General features: G+C 35.2%; 1 protein-coding gene across 10 annotated transcripts in view; it reads left to right on the top strand.

Annotated features, from left to right (window-relative positions):
• Positions 1–1,327, top strand: part of TRIQK (triple QxxK/R motif containing) — a 75,462-nt gene extending 74,135 nt beyond the window's left edge. For all 10 annotated transcript variants that reach the window (XM_037058724.1, XM_037058723.1, XM_037058719.1 and 7 more), the window contains one exon: positions 223–1,327. In XM_037058724.1, the coding sequence (XP_036914619.1) occupies positions 223–336 (114 nt within the window). In that variant the 3' untranslated portion in view covers positions 337–1,327. The remainder of the gene's footprint in view (positions 1–222) is intronic.
• The last annotated feature ends 12,416 nt before the right edge of the window (positions 1,328–13,743 follow it).

The following is a 13,743-nucleotide window of genomic DNA, read 5'->3' as shown; positions in this document are numbered from 1 at the left end:
AAAGCAATAGAAATGACTCTCCCACTGATGTACTTGCCATTGAAATGGCTCCTGTCAAGTATAAATAAGCTTCTTAATGGTGACGACTGTTACAAATTAATGTGATTATTAGGTTCAAATTGTTCATTCTAGACTGCGGAGTTGTGTGGCTGTTTTAATGAGAAACTGATAACACTAGCCAGTCTCATGTCATCAAGTCCACTTTTTGTTTTTCTTCCTCAGGAAGTTGGTCTTCTACTGGCAGCTATATTGGCCCTCCTCCTGGCTGTGTATGCCTTCTTTTATCTCAGACTGACTGCAGATGCTGACCCCGATCTGGAATCTGATGAAGATTAGCTGAGCAGCAATCAATGCATTATAAGGAGATCATTTTATGAAAGCACCTCTTGGGACCCGTGCTTTCTGAACTACTGAAACTACAACATCTTGAATTCTTTTTGCTGGTATTTTCAGTTTGCAGATATATCTTTTTAAATAGTTGCATAATATGTCAAGAAAAGAACCTAACCTAGCAATGTGGCATAATGTATGCTACCAAATACGTTTATAAATCTTTCTACTTTGACAGGCAACCATTGTGCATTTAGATAAAATGGAAAACAGACCCCAAATTCTTCAGATGTGTCAGCCAACCTATGTGTATTACTCCATCACTTACAGATTACTAAATCTGCTTTTGTTCCACAGATATACGAGAAGTAAAAGTATATATCCTTATTTACAAAACATACTCAAACCACATTCAAAGCTGAAGCAGGAACGAGAGTCATGGGAAATTTTTCATTTTGTGAAAAAGTCCTGCTTTCTTTCCAGACACATTTTGCATCATTAGGGAGACTAGCTGCACATACATCTACAGTGATCTTTTTCCTCCTTTGCCAACTGCTCGGCGCACATGTGTTCCATCAGAAATGGCACCTGGATGACAGAAGCGCAAAGAGCCACATATGTCTCTAAAATAGAGTTCCTCTCCTCTTAGGCTGTCTAAACTGATGTAAATAGAAAGTTCAGTTGATATTGATTTTAATTAACTGATTACTCTATTAATATAAACTTGGAATTCCATTCTAATTATGTTGTTCTGGCTGCTTGCAGCATCGGTTTGCTCTTCTTGTTAGGGAGGTATGTCGCAATCTGTCGTGTGATTGTGCGGTCCCCTTCCCGGAACAATGACGGAAGCCCTACCTCCTCAGAGTAATCTTCGTGGTTTATCTCTTAACGCCGAACAGTACAAGGTTGTTTTAAAAAATTACATTTTGTCTCTTGTCAGATAATCATGTAGAACTCTTTCATGACAAATAAACAGAATAAAATATGTCTCATATTACTTGCATATGCGGTTTTCTGTTTACATAATTTTTGCAAGGTATTTTGCATTTGTTGCAATATAATGACACATATATTCAATATTTTTACGGTAATTGAATTTTTCCATATTTTTAGAGCACATGAATGCATAAAGCTTAGAAAATGGGAAAATGGAAAAGCACATATTTGGCAGCATTGGTAGCCACTACCTTGCATACAGTTTTCTAGGAAATGGATCGTGTGAAACATGTGCACAGTGTTTATAGTGCACACATTGTATCTGTGAAGAGTAAATACAATGTTAAGATTGCTTCCGTACTTGCCAAGGGAGGAAAGCTTTCATAAATACCCTCCATATTCTTCGAGACTTTTGCAAATAGTTGATGTGACTGTAGCATTATGTTCCGCAGAATGTTTTCAAGGAGCATAATTATTCATCAGTGTAAAAACAGCCAAAATTTCCAATATCCTCACAAATCATTTATGTCAAATATCAGAGGGCACAATTTAGACAGTGTTATTTTTCTGGATTGGATTCTTTCCCTTGAAATCACAAGCTCAAGAGACAGACCAAGAGTTCTTATACACGCACCACAGCAGACCAATCCAAGTGGCATTTTTAGGAAAGGTTACAGCATTTAATGCCATGTGGTGTGTGTGTCTGTGAAGTGGGTGGCAAGGGAATATCCAAGCTGGCATTTTGGATATGATGGGCCTTTTACTTTCCCGAGTGACGTGCCACATGTCAAGAAATACTTTTTCCCCGCTCCTATCACATTTACGTGAATGATTTTCATGTCGTTATTTCCCCTCCCGTATGGTGTTAAAAACATTCTTATTAAATAAAGTTATTGTTAATTACAGTGGTAATTTAAATGAGAGGATATGTACTAATTGTTTATTACATACCAATTCAAGCGAGATGTAACAGAATTTGCAGTATATAAAATAGATAATTATACTCTTGGAAATGTCTGTGTGCTCATTACCCTGGGGGGGGGGGGTACTTCACTACCCTGTTCTATTCTTGAGGTATTCTTTTGAGGAAAAATGTTTCTTTTTAAAAATATAGTTAATATACAATATTATATTAGTTTCCAGTTTACCACATAGTTATTCGATTAAAATGTTCTTTCTGATAGTAATAAATATTAGTCTAAGCGTAGTGTAATTATAGTCAAGTTTCATTACTTAGTTTTCTGATACCCCGAACCTATCGCTAGTCCATTTGTATAACTGGTCGATTCGTAATGACCTCACACAGTTTTAAGTCCCAAAGGTTGAAAACTCTGATTTTAATAAATAGCAGGTAGAGTGAAACAATGTATGTTTACGTACCACTGTTTTTGTGAAGTGCAAGTCTTCATGCTCACGTTAACTGAGAAGCCGACTGTCCTCTGGAGAGAAGTTCCAGACTGAAGTCTGGTTTCAGTATTTGAAGAGGTGATAGTCAGCCTGTAGTTTCAGGGGACCACACTTTTTGAGTAGTAAGTGGTGTTTGGCATAAATCAGAGACTGGCACCCGACACAAATTTTAAGCATGTTTTTCCCCCTCCAATAATTGTCTGTTCAGAGAAATTCAGAAGACAAAGACAAAAAAAATTATAATGACTTTTTAGAATGTTCGAGTCTGTTAACATATTCTGCCAAATAAATTGCTACTAACTCAGCAGACTTAACATATAGCCTAAGTGAATGGAGCTGGAAGGGTTGCTGGTTCCTATTTTGCATATAAAATCAAGAATGGAAAATGCATTTGAGAGGAAATGTAAGAAATATAACCTCATCTAGAATTTATTTTGAAACAAATGAAGAAAAAAACTGATGTGGGCTCCACCCAGCGGGGTCCGTGTGTTGGGGCTGCAACGAACAAATTCACAGGGACTACGGAAGTCCTGTGGAGCAAAAGGCACGGCACGGCCACTCTGAGTGAGGGAGAGGTCTCTGGACAGGCCTGTATTGCTTTTCTGGGCACATTACATCAAGGATGGTTCTCATTTACTATGCACAGGTTCGCTTTAGGTGGTTACCCTTTACAGGTAACAAAGAAGAGGAAGTTGCTAATTACTACAAAGAAAAGGGGAATTTGCAAATGCAAGGGAAAAGGGGGTTGAACTGGTTACACTCCACCCTTGAGAGGTTTAGCACAGATTTTAGGAACTTACTTTAAAGATATGCAGTAAACATTTGCTGCCTCAACTCGGGGTGAGGGAGTTTTAGCAAAAAGCAAGACTCATAGCAGCCTAGGTACAAGGCCTGGTTCCCCACAGGAAAACCGATCCCTGGGCTGGGTTCCTGTGTGCCGACTCGCTCCTGCTGGTTTTTTGAATCGGGCTGGGCTACACGTGCTGTGCCACGGGGACAGGTTCCCTATAAAAACATGTCTTAGTACCAGCATAGGTTTTGTTACTGTTTTAAGGTGGCAAAATATGTGAAGATTTTCTAACTTCAGTATTAAAGATTGAAGGAATACTCCCATCCAACCAATGATGCAAGATTCTGGTAATATGTTCTTATTCAGTTTTGTAATTCCAATAATAAAGTGATCTACCCATACTCCATAAATGCGTGTTAAATTTTCAGTTAATATTTTTAGTCCCCTTAGAGTCTGAGACAGCTTTTTGTATGTGACAGATGATCAAAATTACTTGCATTTAATAAATTAAACAAAAACCACAACATTAATCAAGTCAACAGTTGGCATTTATGGTCATAGGTTGTATTCGGACATATGTGTGTCTCATCCTGGTTCTCTGAGATCAAGACAACTAGTATTACATTTACTCTGGAATAAAGAAATTTCTCTTTTCTAGGAAATCAAATATTTTTATCTTAGTATTGTTAAAGGCCATAGTCAATGTTTTTAATATAACTTAGTATATACCTCTTCATTCCCTATGAAAATACAAATAAATTTTTATTATAATGTTTCTATTTATGTGAATACTAAAGCATTATATTTTCCATGATTTTAAAATTTGTAGTCAGTGATTATTCAGTAGTGTACATCGTGCTTTAGATAAACTTCAAAAGTAAACTTCTATAAATTAAAGTTAAATTTTAAATTTTAAATTTTAATTTATTCATAACATAAGATTGTCAAGCCAGAGACTGACTAGAATGTCTCTCCTTTTTCCTCACCAACAATGAGGTCTCTTTATACTCACCTGAGGCTTCTGTGGGGCGATTTCTACCACTTCTTCCCTAGCAGCACTGCCTCTCTTTATTAGGACGGCTCCAGTGCAGACTAGGTAATGTTTGCTACACTGTTTCTTTGCCTTCATACCCAGAACCAGTGCCGCCCGGGGTGAAAACTGTAGCAGATGAATTCACTACCTCCAGAAACGTTCTTACTGTTTTGTACAGGGTTTGGCTATGCAGGTAGAGAGGGATGCGGGAGAGTCGCTTAAAGAATTATAGCCGTGTGGAATTATCCATAGTGAGTCAGTAAATTCATTTCAAACATGGCAATGCTGCTGGATTCTGCATTGTGCCTCCTTGTTAATTTTTTTTTTATCACCAGGCAACAGACTTGAGATCCTTATTTTAAGAAAAATAAGATCCTTTAAATGCCAGAAGATTTTTTTTTTGATGACAGCACCTCCCCCTATTCTTCGTTTTTTAAAACAACAACCGATTTGGCGGGGAGGCAGCCAAAATTCGAGGTGCCAGTGCCTCTCGAGCAGATGTCGCACCATTATTTTTTAGCTCGTTTGGATGAATAAACATGTTAAACTGTGAAGTTTTACATTTTAGATTTTTTCATTAAAAAAAGAGACAATCTGTTTACTGTCCTAATTGAGACAACAATCCTGTGGTTGCCAGTTTTGGCAGTCATAACAATGAACTATAAATATTTGGACCAACCAAGTGAATGGTGACTATAAAGGCTATAGCATGTGTCAAGTTCTCTTTTTAAGGACACCCGTCTTAGTGCGGCATTTCCCCCCGAAACTTCTGTAAATGCAATTGTTTGTGTAAATCTGAAGGTTCCTGGTAAGCCTACAAGAAATTGATTTCAATGTCTCATTTCATTCTAGTTTATCGTCCTCTTTAGTATTCACCCATCCATCTGATTGTGAAAAATTGCTCCTGTGGTTGCTCTCTTGGATGTTATGGGGCAGGTGGGTCTTCGGTGGATTGCCTAACCTGTGCCTCCTCAGATGACACCAAGTTCAGAGGTCTCTTTTTCTGTTTTCATATTTATCAAGTGAGATTAAAGCCATGAAAAGTCTCTTAAATTCTAGCAATTGATTTCTAAAAGAAGGCTTTATAGAAAAACAATGGTGAGATATAACTTCTGCCGTAATTGCTGTGAGGAGAGATCAGGATCTTAGCCTTTATTAGGACGCTTTACATTGAGTAACAGCATGGGAGAAGTAGGTAGACCAAGAGATAGAATCCAGGCATAAAGAATTACGTATTACTCTAGTTCGCAAACATTTGGAATCCCGATAGGAAGTGCCATTCTGCGCATCTTATTTGAGTGCTCTTGCTCTCTCCTACTCCTCACCTTCTACCTGCCTCAATCCTAAATTCTAGGCAACTCTAAGGTTGCCTTTCTTAGGGTTTATGAACCTCATTTCTACTTTGTCATGTGCTTACTATATTCATTACCTCTAGCCTTTTACTTGAAATCATCATTGAGCTTTACCTATTTTTTCAATATCTTTGACTTTTCTTACTTATTACTAACCGCATGTGTTCATTACACAAAACTAGAGAGACCGGTACAATGAATCTCAAGTCTACTTGTTAGTTTCAGTAATTAGTTTCAATAATTACAATATTTTGCCACTCATATATCCCCCCATTTTTTGTATCCTAAGGTATTTTAAGGGAAACCTCTTCTATGGTGACATTTTACCTATAAATATTGCAGTATAAACCCGACAAGAACTTTGGTGTTTTGTTTGTTATTTATTGTTCCCCATGCCCCCCTTGCATTAACTCGGAAGTATTACAGCTGGTAGAATCAAACAGTTACTCTTTAACATGTATTACCAAGGCCATATTCAAACGTCCCTAGCTGTCACTAAGTTGTCTGTGTAAATGGGTCTTGAATCAAGATCTGTACTGCATTAGGCTGTATATCTTTTATTCTGTAATAAACCTCTTTTTTTGATGCTGTTGTTCTGTTATACATTGGTTATACATCTGATACACCCTTTTGAATGTCCCACATTGTAGATTTTGTCTCTGTCATTATGTTCATTTTAGTGCTCTACTCTCTCCATTTTCTGTAAACTGTCTTAGGTTAGATTAGACCCAGACCATTCTGGTGTTATTTAAGGCAAGACTATTTCACTATACTTAAGAAGATACAATATCTGGTTGCCTCATTTGTGATGATGCTAAAATTTATCAGTGGGTTTATGTAATAACCTGATTTCCTCCAAAACAATGTTTTACATAAATATTTTAACTAAGACTTTTAGCATCCTTTTATAATGATTATACCTTATAGTAGAAGACACTACCTTTTTAATGTACATGAATCATGTAAGAAAACTAATTGTATGTCAGGTCAAACAGAAAACATCAGCAAGTTCCATAAAATAGAGTATTGTAAGTACTCTGATTATAGTAAAATTTCAACTTAAAAATTAAAATTTAAATAACAGGCCACTGTGCAACACTTGGATTAAAGAGAAAATCAAATGAGAATTGGAAAAAACTATTTAAATTATCTCTATTTATAAATGATAAGATAGTAGTATACTTTGAAATTTTAGAGAATCAGTAAAACTAAGTAAAATGACAAAGATAATTAGGAATATAAAAAATTTAAAATGAAATATCTTTAATACTCTTCAAAATGGCTAAAATAAAAATCATAGAGAATGCCAAATGGAAGTTGGGTACTAGTTATATGAATATTCATTTGATTTTTTTTTCTTACAATAACATGTACATATATAAATAATAAGTACTTTAAAATTTTTTTGAGTCATTTCATATTAAAAATAGTAAGTGGGAATCAGTGATGTGAGCACTGCATTTGTAAAAAATAATCTACACATCAATATTTCAAAAAGCTGTCTAAGAATATTATATCTGTTTCTAAGTCTGATGATTTAGCTATGTATGGATAAAATTTCTTGATGCATTTGAATATATATCATGTGAAAAAATAATTTATTAAATGTATTGAAACAACTGAGTATTTATTTGGAAATTAAAAGATGCTTATACCATGACTTACAACAAGATTAGTTTCTGATGGTATTTGTGGTTTCTGTATGAAATAAGTGAAATCATAAAAACTATTAGAAGAAATCACAGTTTTGCAATATTTAAGTGGGGGAATTATTTCTAGTCATTGCTTCATGAGTCAGAACTCATAAAGGAATTACTGTTGGGTTATAACGCATTAAATTAAAATATAACATGCAGTCCATTATTATATTTTAACAATTGTTAAAATTTAACAATTTTATTTTAACAATTACCCATTGCTAATTACGTATGTGAGGAAACAGTCTCTTTAATCTGCTGCTTGGGGGAATGGTAATCTGGAAACTGGAAAAGCTGGCCTTCATCCTTCCTGTCACTACCAGACCCAATAAGCAGAAACAGGAATAGAATCTTTAAGGATGTCCTATTCAGATGGCTGGTGATCTGGGAGACAGTTATGTACCCTAAACAGACAGTGTTACATTTTCTTTCAAGCCAGCCTTTTTTTATAAGGAGGGAAAAGGGAAAATTTTTCCTTATAAGATTTCCCTTATAAAAGGGAAATTCCTTACTATAGGTAAGGGATTTGGAATTCAGGAAAGGGCCCCTTTTATTTAATCAGATAAAAGCTGCAGTCCAGAAATTTCCCTAATGTCCTTTTGTCTGTTGATCAGTGATTTTCTGTCTGGGTCCTGTGTCCCGTGTCCTGTGTCCTGGGTGGTGGGATGTCTCTCCCTGGAACACACGGCTCAGATACCACCTTGCTTGCTTAGGGTCTCTTCTGGAGAACAAAGGTCAATTGCCTGTAGTCTCCTGGAGTCAGGGTGAGCGGTACCTGTAGTTCCTGAAACAATAGCATTTCCCATGCACTAACTACCAAGTTTATTAACTATTACCTAAAACAAATTTTCCACCTCTTGAGGTTCTTGATCAGTCTCATTTTCTGGAAGGTACTTTTATAATGTATGTTAAAAGCCTTACTTAGTTTCCATCCATTTGACTTGCTTTGTACTGAGATTAGTATGGCATCTATTTATTATGTTATATCTCCCTGCATTTTCTGTATTTCTTGCTTTCTGAACATGGCTGCTCTGCTATTTGGTATATTGATAATCTATATCTTTCATATCATTATTGTGAGTTTTGACTTTTAGCATTATATCAAATGTGTTTGTTGGGTTTTGTATTTTTCTTTTCTGTGTGGTTTTTTTGGCCTGAATTTTACTTTTCTTTATTATTATCATAATTACTGCTGTCTTATAGTTTCATTTTCCTGATATATACATTCCCATTCATAATTTCAACCTTTGAATTACTGGCCCTTTGCTTAAAGCCATGGAGTTGAAATTTGCTTTGTGAGACAATTTGAATTATTTTTCTCATAATAGATGAGATAAGCCCATTCATATTTTTGATGGTTGATATATTGGTGTCCATTCTGTATATAATTTTACGTTACCCTATATATTTTGTTATATATACTGTGCATCTATATTTGGTATGTCTTTGCTCTAAAAATTTCTCAGAACATTGGTATTTTTATTTAAAGGATTCTCTTATATTTTATACCTTTGTAGTGCCCTTAAATATAATTTTTATAAAGTATGTTTTATTCTGTGGGCTGTCAGTCTTAAATGATATTCTTGACTGTGGTCCATTTCCTATAAAACTGCCAATAATCTTACTCTATCTCTTGTCTTTCTCTTCCTCCATTCCAGTTGTTTTCTTTCCACTCTGCTAGAACATTTTATATGTAACATGTAACATGCACACACAATTTTTCACCCATGCCACTGCTCTCTTTTTAGGTATGTAATGCTTAAATTTAACTCTAAAATTAAATATGTAAAATGATTTTCATCCCTTCTTTTGCTCAAATTTTCCCAGGTGTTTCCTAGCTTAGTGAAGCTCATCCAACCAAAGAATGGCTCATGCGAGCCCTGGCTGGTGTAGCTCAGTGGACTGAGTGTGGGCCTGCGAACCAGACGATCGCGGTTCGATTCCCAGTCAGGGCACATGCCTGGGTTGTGGGCCAGTTCCTGGCAGGGGCCAGTTCTCAGCAGGGGATGCACAAGAAGCAACCATACATTGATGTTTCCCTTCCTCTCTCCTTCCCTCTCCCTCTAAAGATAAATAAATAAAATATTTAAAAAAAAACAAAAAACAAAGAATGGCTCATGTGTAAAGCACCCCTGGGTTTGTTGACAATCTTTAAAGGTGTTTTCCTATTGTAGTTGGATGGTTATAAAACACTTGGTTTTTAATTTTTTTATGAATTTTTTAAAAATGTTGCTCTACTATTGTTTGGTTTCTCATCAAACTTGAGAAGTTTGATGTCAGCCTTTTTTTTTTTACCTTAGTAATTTGATCCTAATGCCTGAATACCTTGAATGTTTTCTTACCCTTTGAAAATGAAAAAAATAATTGTTTTTCTTGGATTATAGTTTTACAAATCAGTTATAGTACATGTTTTATTTTCCTTCTTCAGAGACTTGAGCCATAGTGATGTTGAACTCTGCATGTCTTCCATTTCAGCCATTTTCTTTTTGACCTTTTAACTTTTTATCTCATTGTTACTCTGCTTTTCTTCGAAGTGTATTAGTAAATCTTACAATAATTTATTATGCTATGTGTATCTTTTAATTTATTCTTTACTTCTGAGATGGACTTGTTTCTTCTTTTTAATTTCTTTAATGAGATCAATCAACTGTTACTGCATTACATTCTTTTCCCCACTTATGGTCTTAACTTTTAGGGTGCATTATTCTAGTTTATATCTATATCTATATCTTTATGTATATCTGCATACCTACATCTGATCTTCAAATACTTGTCTGAGGATTTTAACTCAGGAAAAAATCATGTTAGAACATTATTCTGTTTTATGATTTTCTTAATTCTTTACTTGTAGGGGGCATTTCATCAGCTGAAGTATTGAGATTTGAATTTTCTGTTTCCTTTTTTTGTTAGCTTTGTATGGATTTGGCATGATTCTTTTTTCCTATTACTAGCCATTTTGGGAGTAGAGTCTTTAGTCCAGGAGTGCCAACTTCCATCAGCCTAGGGAGGCCATTTGATTTTAATGAATGCTCAGTGGTAGGAGAGAGACACAGGATTGGCATGCCTTGTGTCTCTTATTTCTGAAAGATCCTCAGTTTCCCCCTCTTACCTTCTTTCTCATTTCTGCTACATCCTCAGGGGCACAATCTTTACTCATATGATTCTTTCCAAAACACATTTTGAAGCTTCGATACCAATCATTTTCTATCCGTTTTCCTCTAGTTGAAACTGTGAACTACCAGACCCCCAATTCAGCCACTTACTGTGTACTCCCTCTTTCTGGATCAATTCTTTTTCTAGGTGCTCTACTTTTTAATGTTTTTTAAGCTTTCCTGTTCTTGCTCTCAGCACCCACAAGTTGTATTAGTCTTAGGGGTCTGTTGGAATGTGAAGTTTATGTCTCTATTTATAGGCAACTTGATTGTAGTGTTTCCTCCTCCCTAGTGAGTTTAAAGGCTTGAATCATTTGTGATTTTATTTACACCTCTTTTTTGATACTATTATTTTGAGGAAGGACTTGAGGAGAGAGAGATTCAGGTTTAGGAGGGCACCATTATCTCCAGTCCCATAATTTCCTTGGAAATAGAGTTTTGAAATTGACCATTTTCTAGGATAAACATATAAAGTCACCTTCGGTTTGTTTTCTATAGACTTATATTTTGATTTTAAAAATGTTTCGTGTCTTAAGTTGCACATTCTAATTGCACTCTGTATTTTAACAGAACGGATCTCATTGTTTTAATTTTCATCATAGTACCCAGTATAATAATGCACATATTATAGTTTCTCAATAAATACTAATTATTTAGTTACTAAGATTATCATTTATTGACATAAGAAAAGGTTTTTATATATAAAGTTGTAAACAAAACATTTGGGATATTTACATGTTTCTTATTTTTTTGATGTACGTTAATGTTGAGAAATACCTTCTAAAACAATTCAAATGTATTTTTGTTTTATTTCTTAAATAAATTTCATAAAAAGAAGCCACATTTTAAGGGAAAAACCCATCTGAGAACATATTCTCATGAAAAAACTGGAAATAACAGAGACTAAGTAATTTCTTTAATACATATCTTTCTTAATATCTTCTCTATAAGAAACAATAAAAACCCATCTTTTTATTTAGCATGTGTAAAAATTAAAGCAACAAATAATAAGAAAATATAGTATTATTGCGATCTTCATTAATTCATTTAATTTAAATGCAAATGATATATTTTAATAGTCATAAATTGCCTGGTGTCAGGTTGTTCCTAGTAATGAACAGATCGAGGGATGGCACTTTTTTGAAATTCTAATAAACTACTCCATGAACCCTCTTCTTTTTTTAACATAGTTACCCCTTGAAGCATTCTAAAATGCAGAGCTAAAAAGATGTAAAACCTCCCAAGAAGGTTTTTAAGGTTGAAATAGAAAGCCACTCTCGGCTTCATGGCCAGATCTGAACACTAAAGTTAAGAAGTAATTTCAAATCAATCTGTAGAAAGCCTTTGCTTCTGATCATGAGCAAACAGAGGCCCTCACCCTGGTCGGTGTCAGGAGTCATGTGACAGGCACTAACGATGTCTGCTGCCTTTTATCATCTGTCAGCGACGAGCCGCATTTCCACACAGACAGTGAGGACATTTCATGAAACAAAACAGCATTATTGAGCTCTACATTTCCCCATCCTCTGTGGTCCTAGAAATGAGACTCCAGGTTTATTAAATTGTGGCTTGTGGAGGTATGCCACAATTTAATTATTGAACAATTGCCGCAATTGTGGAACCAAAAATTATAATGAGGTCCCAACTCACAGATTTAATATGCACCTCTGTTTCAAAAGCTCAAATCCAGAAAATGTCACAGGTTTAAAATGTGTGTGTGTGTGTGTATGGAAAGAGTTTTACGATTCTTTGAAATTGTATGTTCATTACAAAAAATACAAAAAAATACTAAAAAATTCAACATCAATCATGTTACCCAGAAATAGTCCCTAATAATGTTTACATATTTATTATTTCAATTTTAGCCTCCTAAGCTTTATGATAAGTTCATATTCTTATAAAAATATGTATTTTATTTGTTCTTGAGCCTCAATAGCCTGTGACTACAGTAATATCCAAGTCTTTGCTGACTTTAATCAAAAGATCCATAAATGTACATACAGACACACCATATTGCCATATTCTTTCTTACTTATTCATTCACTCAACAAATATTTATTACACTTCCACTAAATGCCTGGTAATTTTTGGCATCTGGAAATATAGCAGTGAACTAAAACTAATAAGGATCTCTGTCCACATAGAGCCCACATTCTGGAGAAATAAGTAAGCAGAGATGAAATAAGTGAAAATAATACAAATACCTAAACATAATAAGCCAGGTGGTGAGAAGTGCTATGGAGAAGAAGAAGGTAGGAAGGCGGAGAATGAGAGACCCCACTCACTCCGCTTGTTCTACCACAGAGCAAGTGGGACTGTTCTTTGTTTCTTCAGACATGTCAGACCAAGAGCTTTGCTTTGACTATTTTTTCTATTTGACTCATTCTTTTACCTCTTCTTACTCTTTGCTCAAATGGCACCTTCTCAGTGCAGCCTGTCCTAAACAGCCTATTTAAAACTGTGGCCTGAGCCCTGGCTGGTGTAGCTCAGTGGATTGAGCACAGGCCTGTGAAGCAAAGGGTCACTGGTTTGATTCCCAGTCAGGGCACATGCCTGGGTTGTAGGCCAGTTCCCAGCAAGGGGTACATGAGAGGCAAACACACTGATGTTTCTCTTCCACTCTTTCTCTTTCTCTTCTCCTCTCTCTCTAAAAAACAAATAAATAAAATTTTAAAATTGCAACTTGATGCTGCCTGTCCTGTTCCAGCACTCCCAAGCCACTTTCTATAGTCTTATTTATTCACTACTTAACACTTTTTATGTTTGAACACTCTGCACATATATTTTACCCTGTTACTAGCCATATTGTCCATTTTCAGTCTCCCTCCACAGAAATGGAAGGTTCAAAAGAGCAGAGATTTTGGCTTAGTAATAGTGTACCCCAAGTGCTAAACCTATATATATATAGGAATGATTATAGGAATGATCCTATATATATATATAGGAATGATTCCTATATATATATAGGAATCATTTATATATATATATATATATGGAATGATTAGAGTGGAGATGTTAAATACGTGGTGGAAAAACTAAGACTTGA

Source organism: Sturnira hondurensis, unplaced genomic scaffold (assembly GCF_014824575.4).
Source record: "Sturnira hondurensis isolate 20B ecotype Veracruz unplaced genomic scaffold, ASM1482457v3 Scaffold0010128, whole genome shotgun sequence".
NCBI lineage: Eukaryota > Metazoa > Chordata > Mammalia > Chiroptera > Phyllostomidae > Sturnira > Sturnira hondurensis.
Note: the sequence above shows the minus strand (reverse complement) of the source record. Positions and strands in the feature narration are given on the sequence as shown.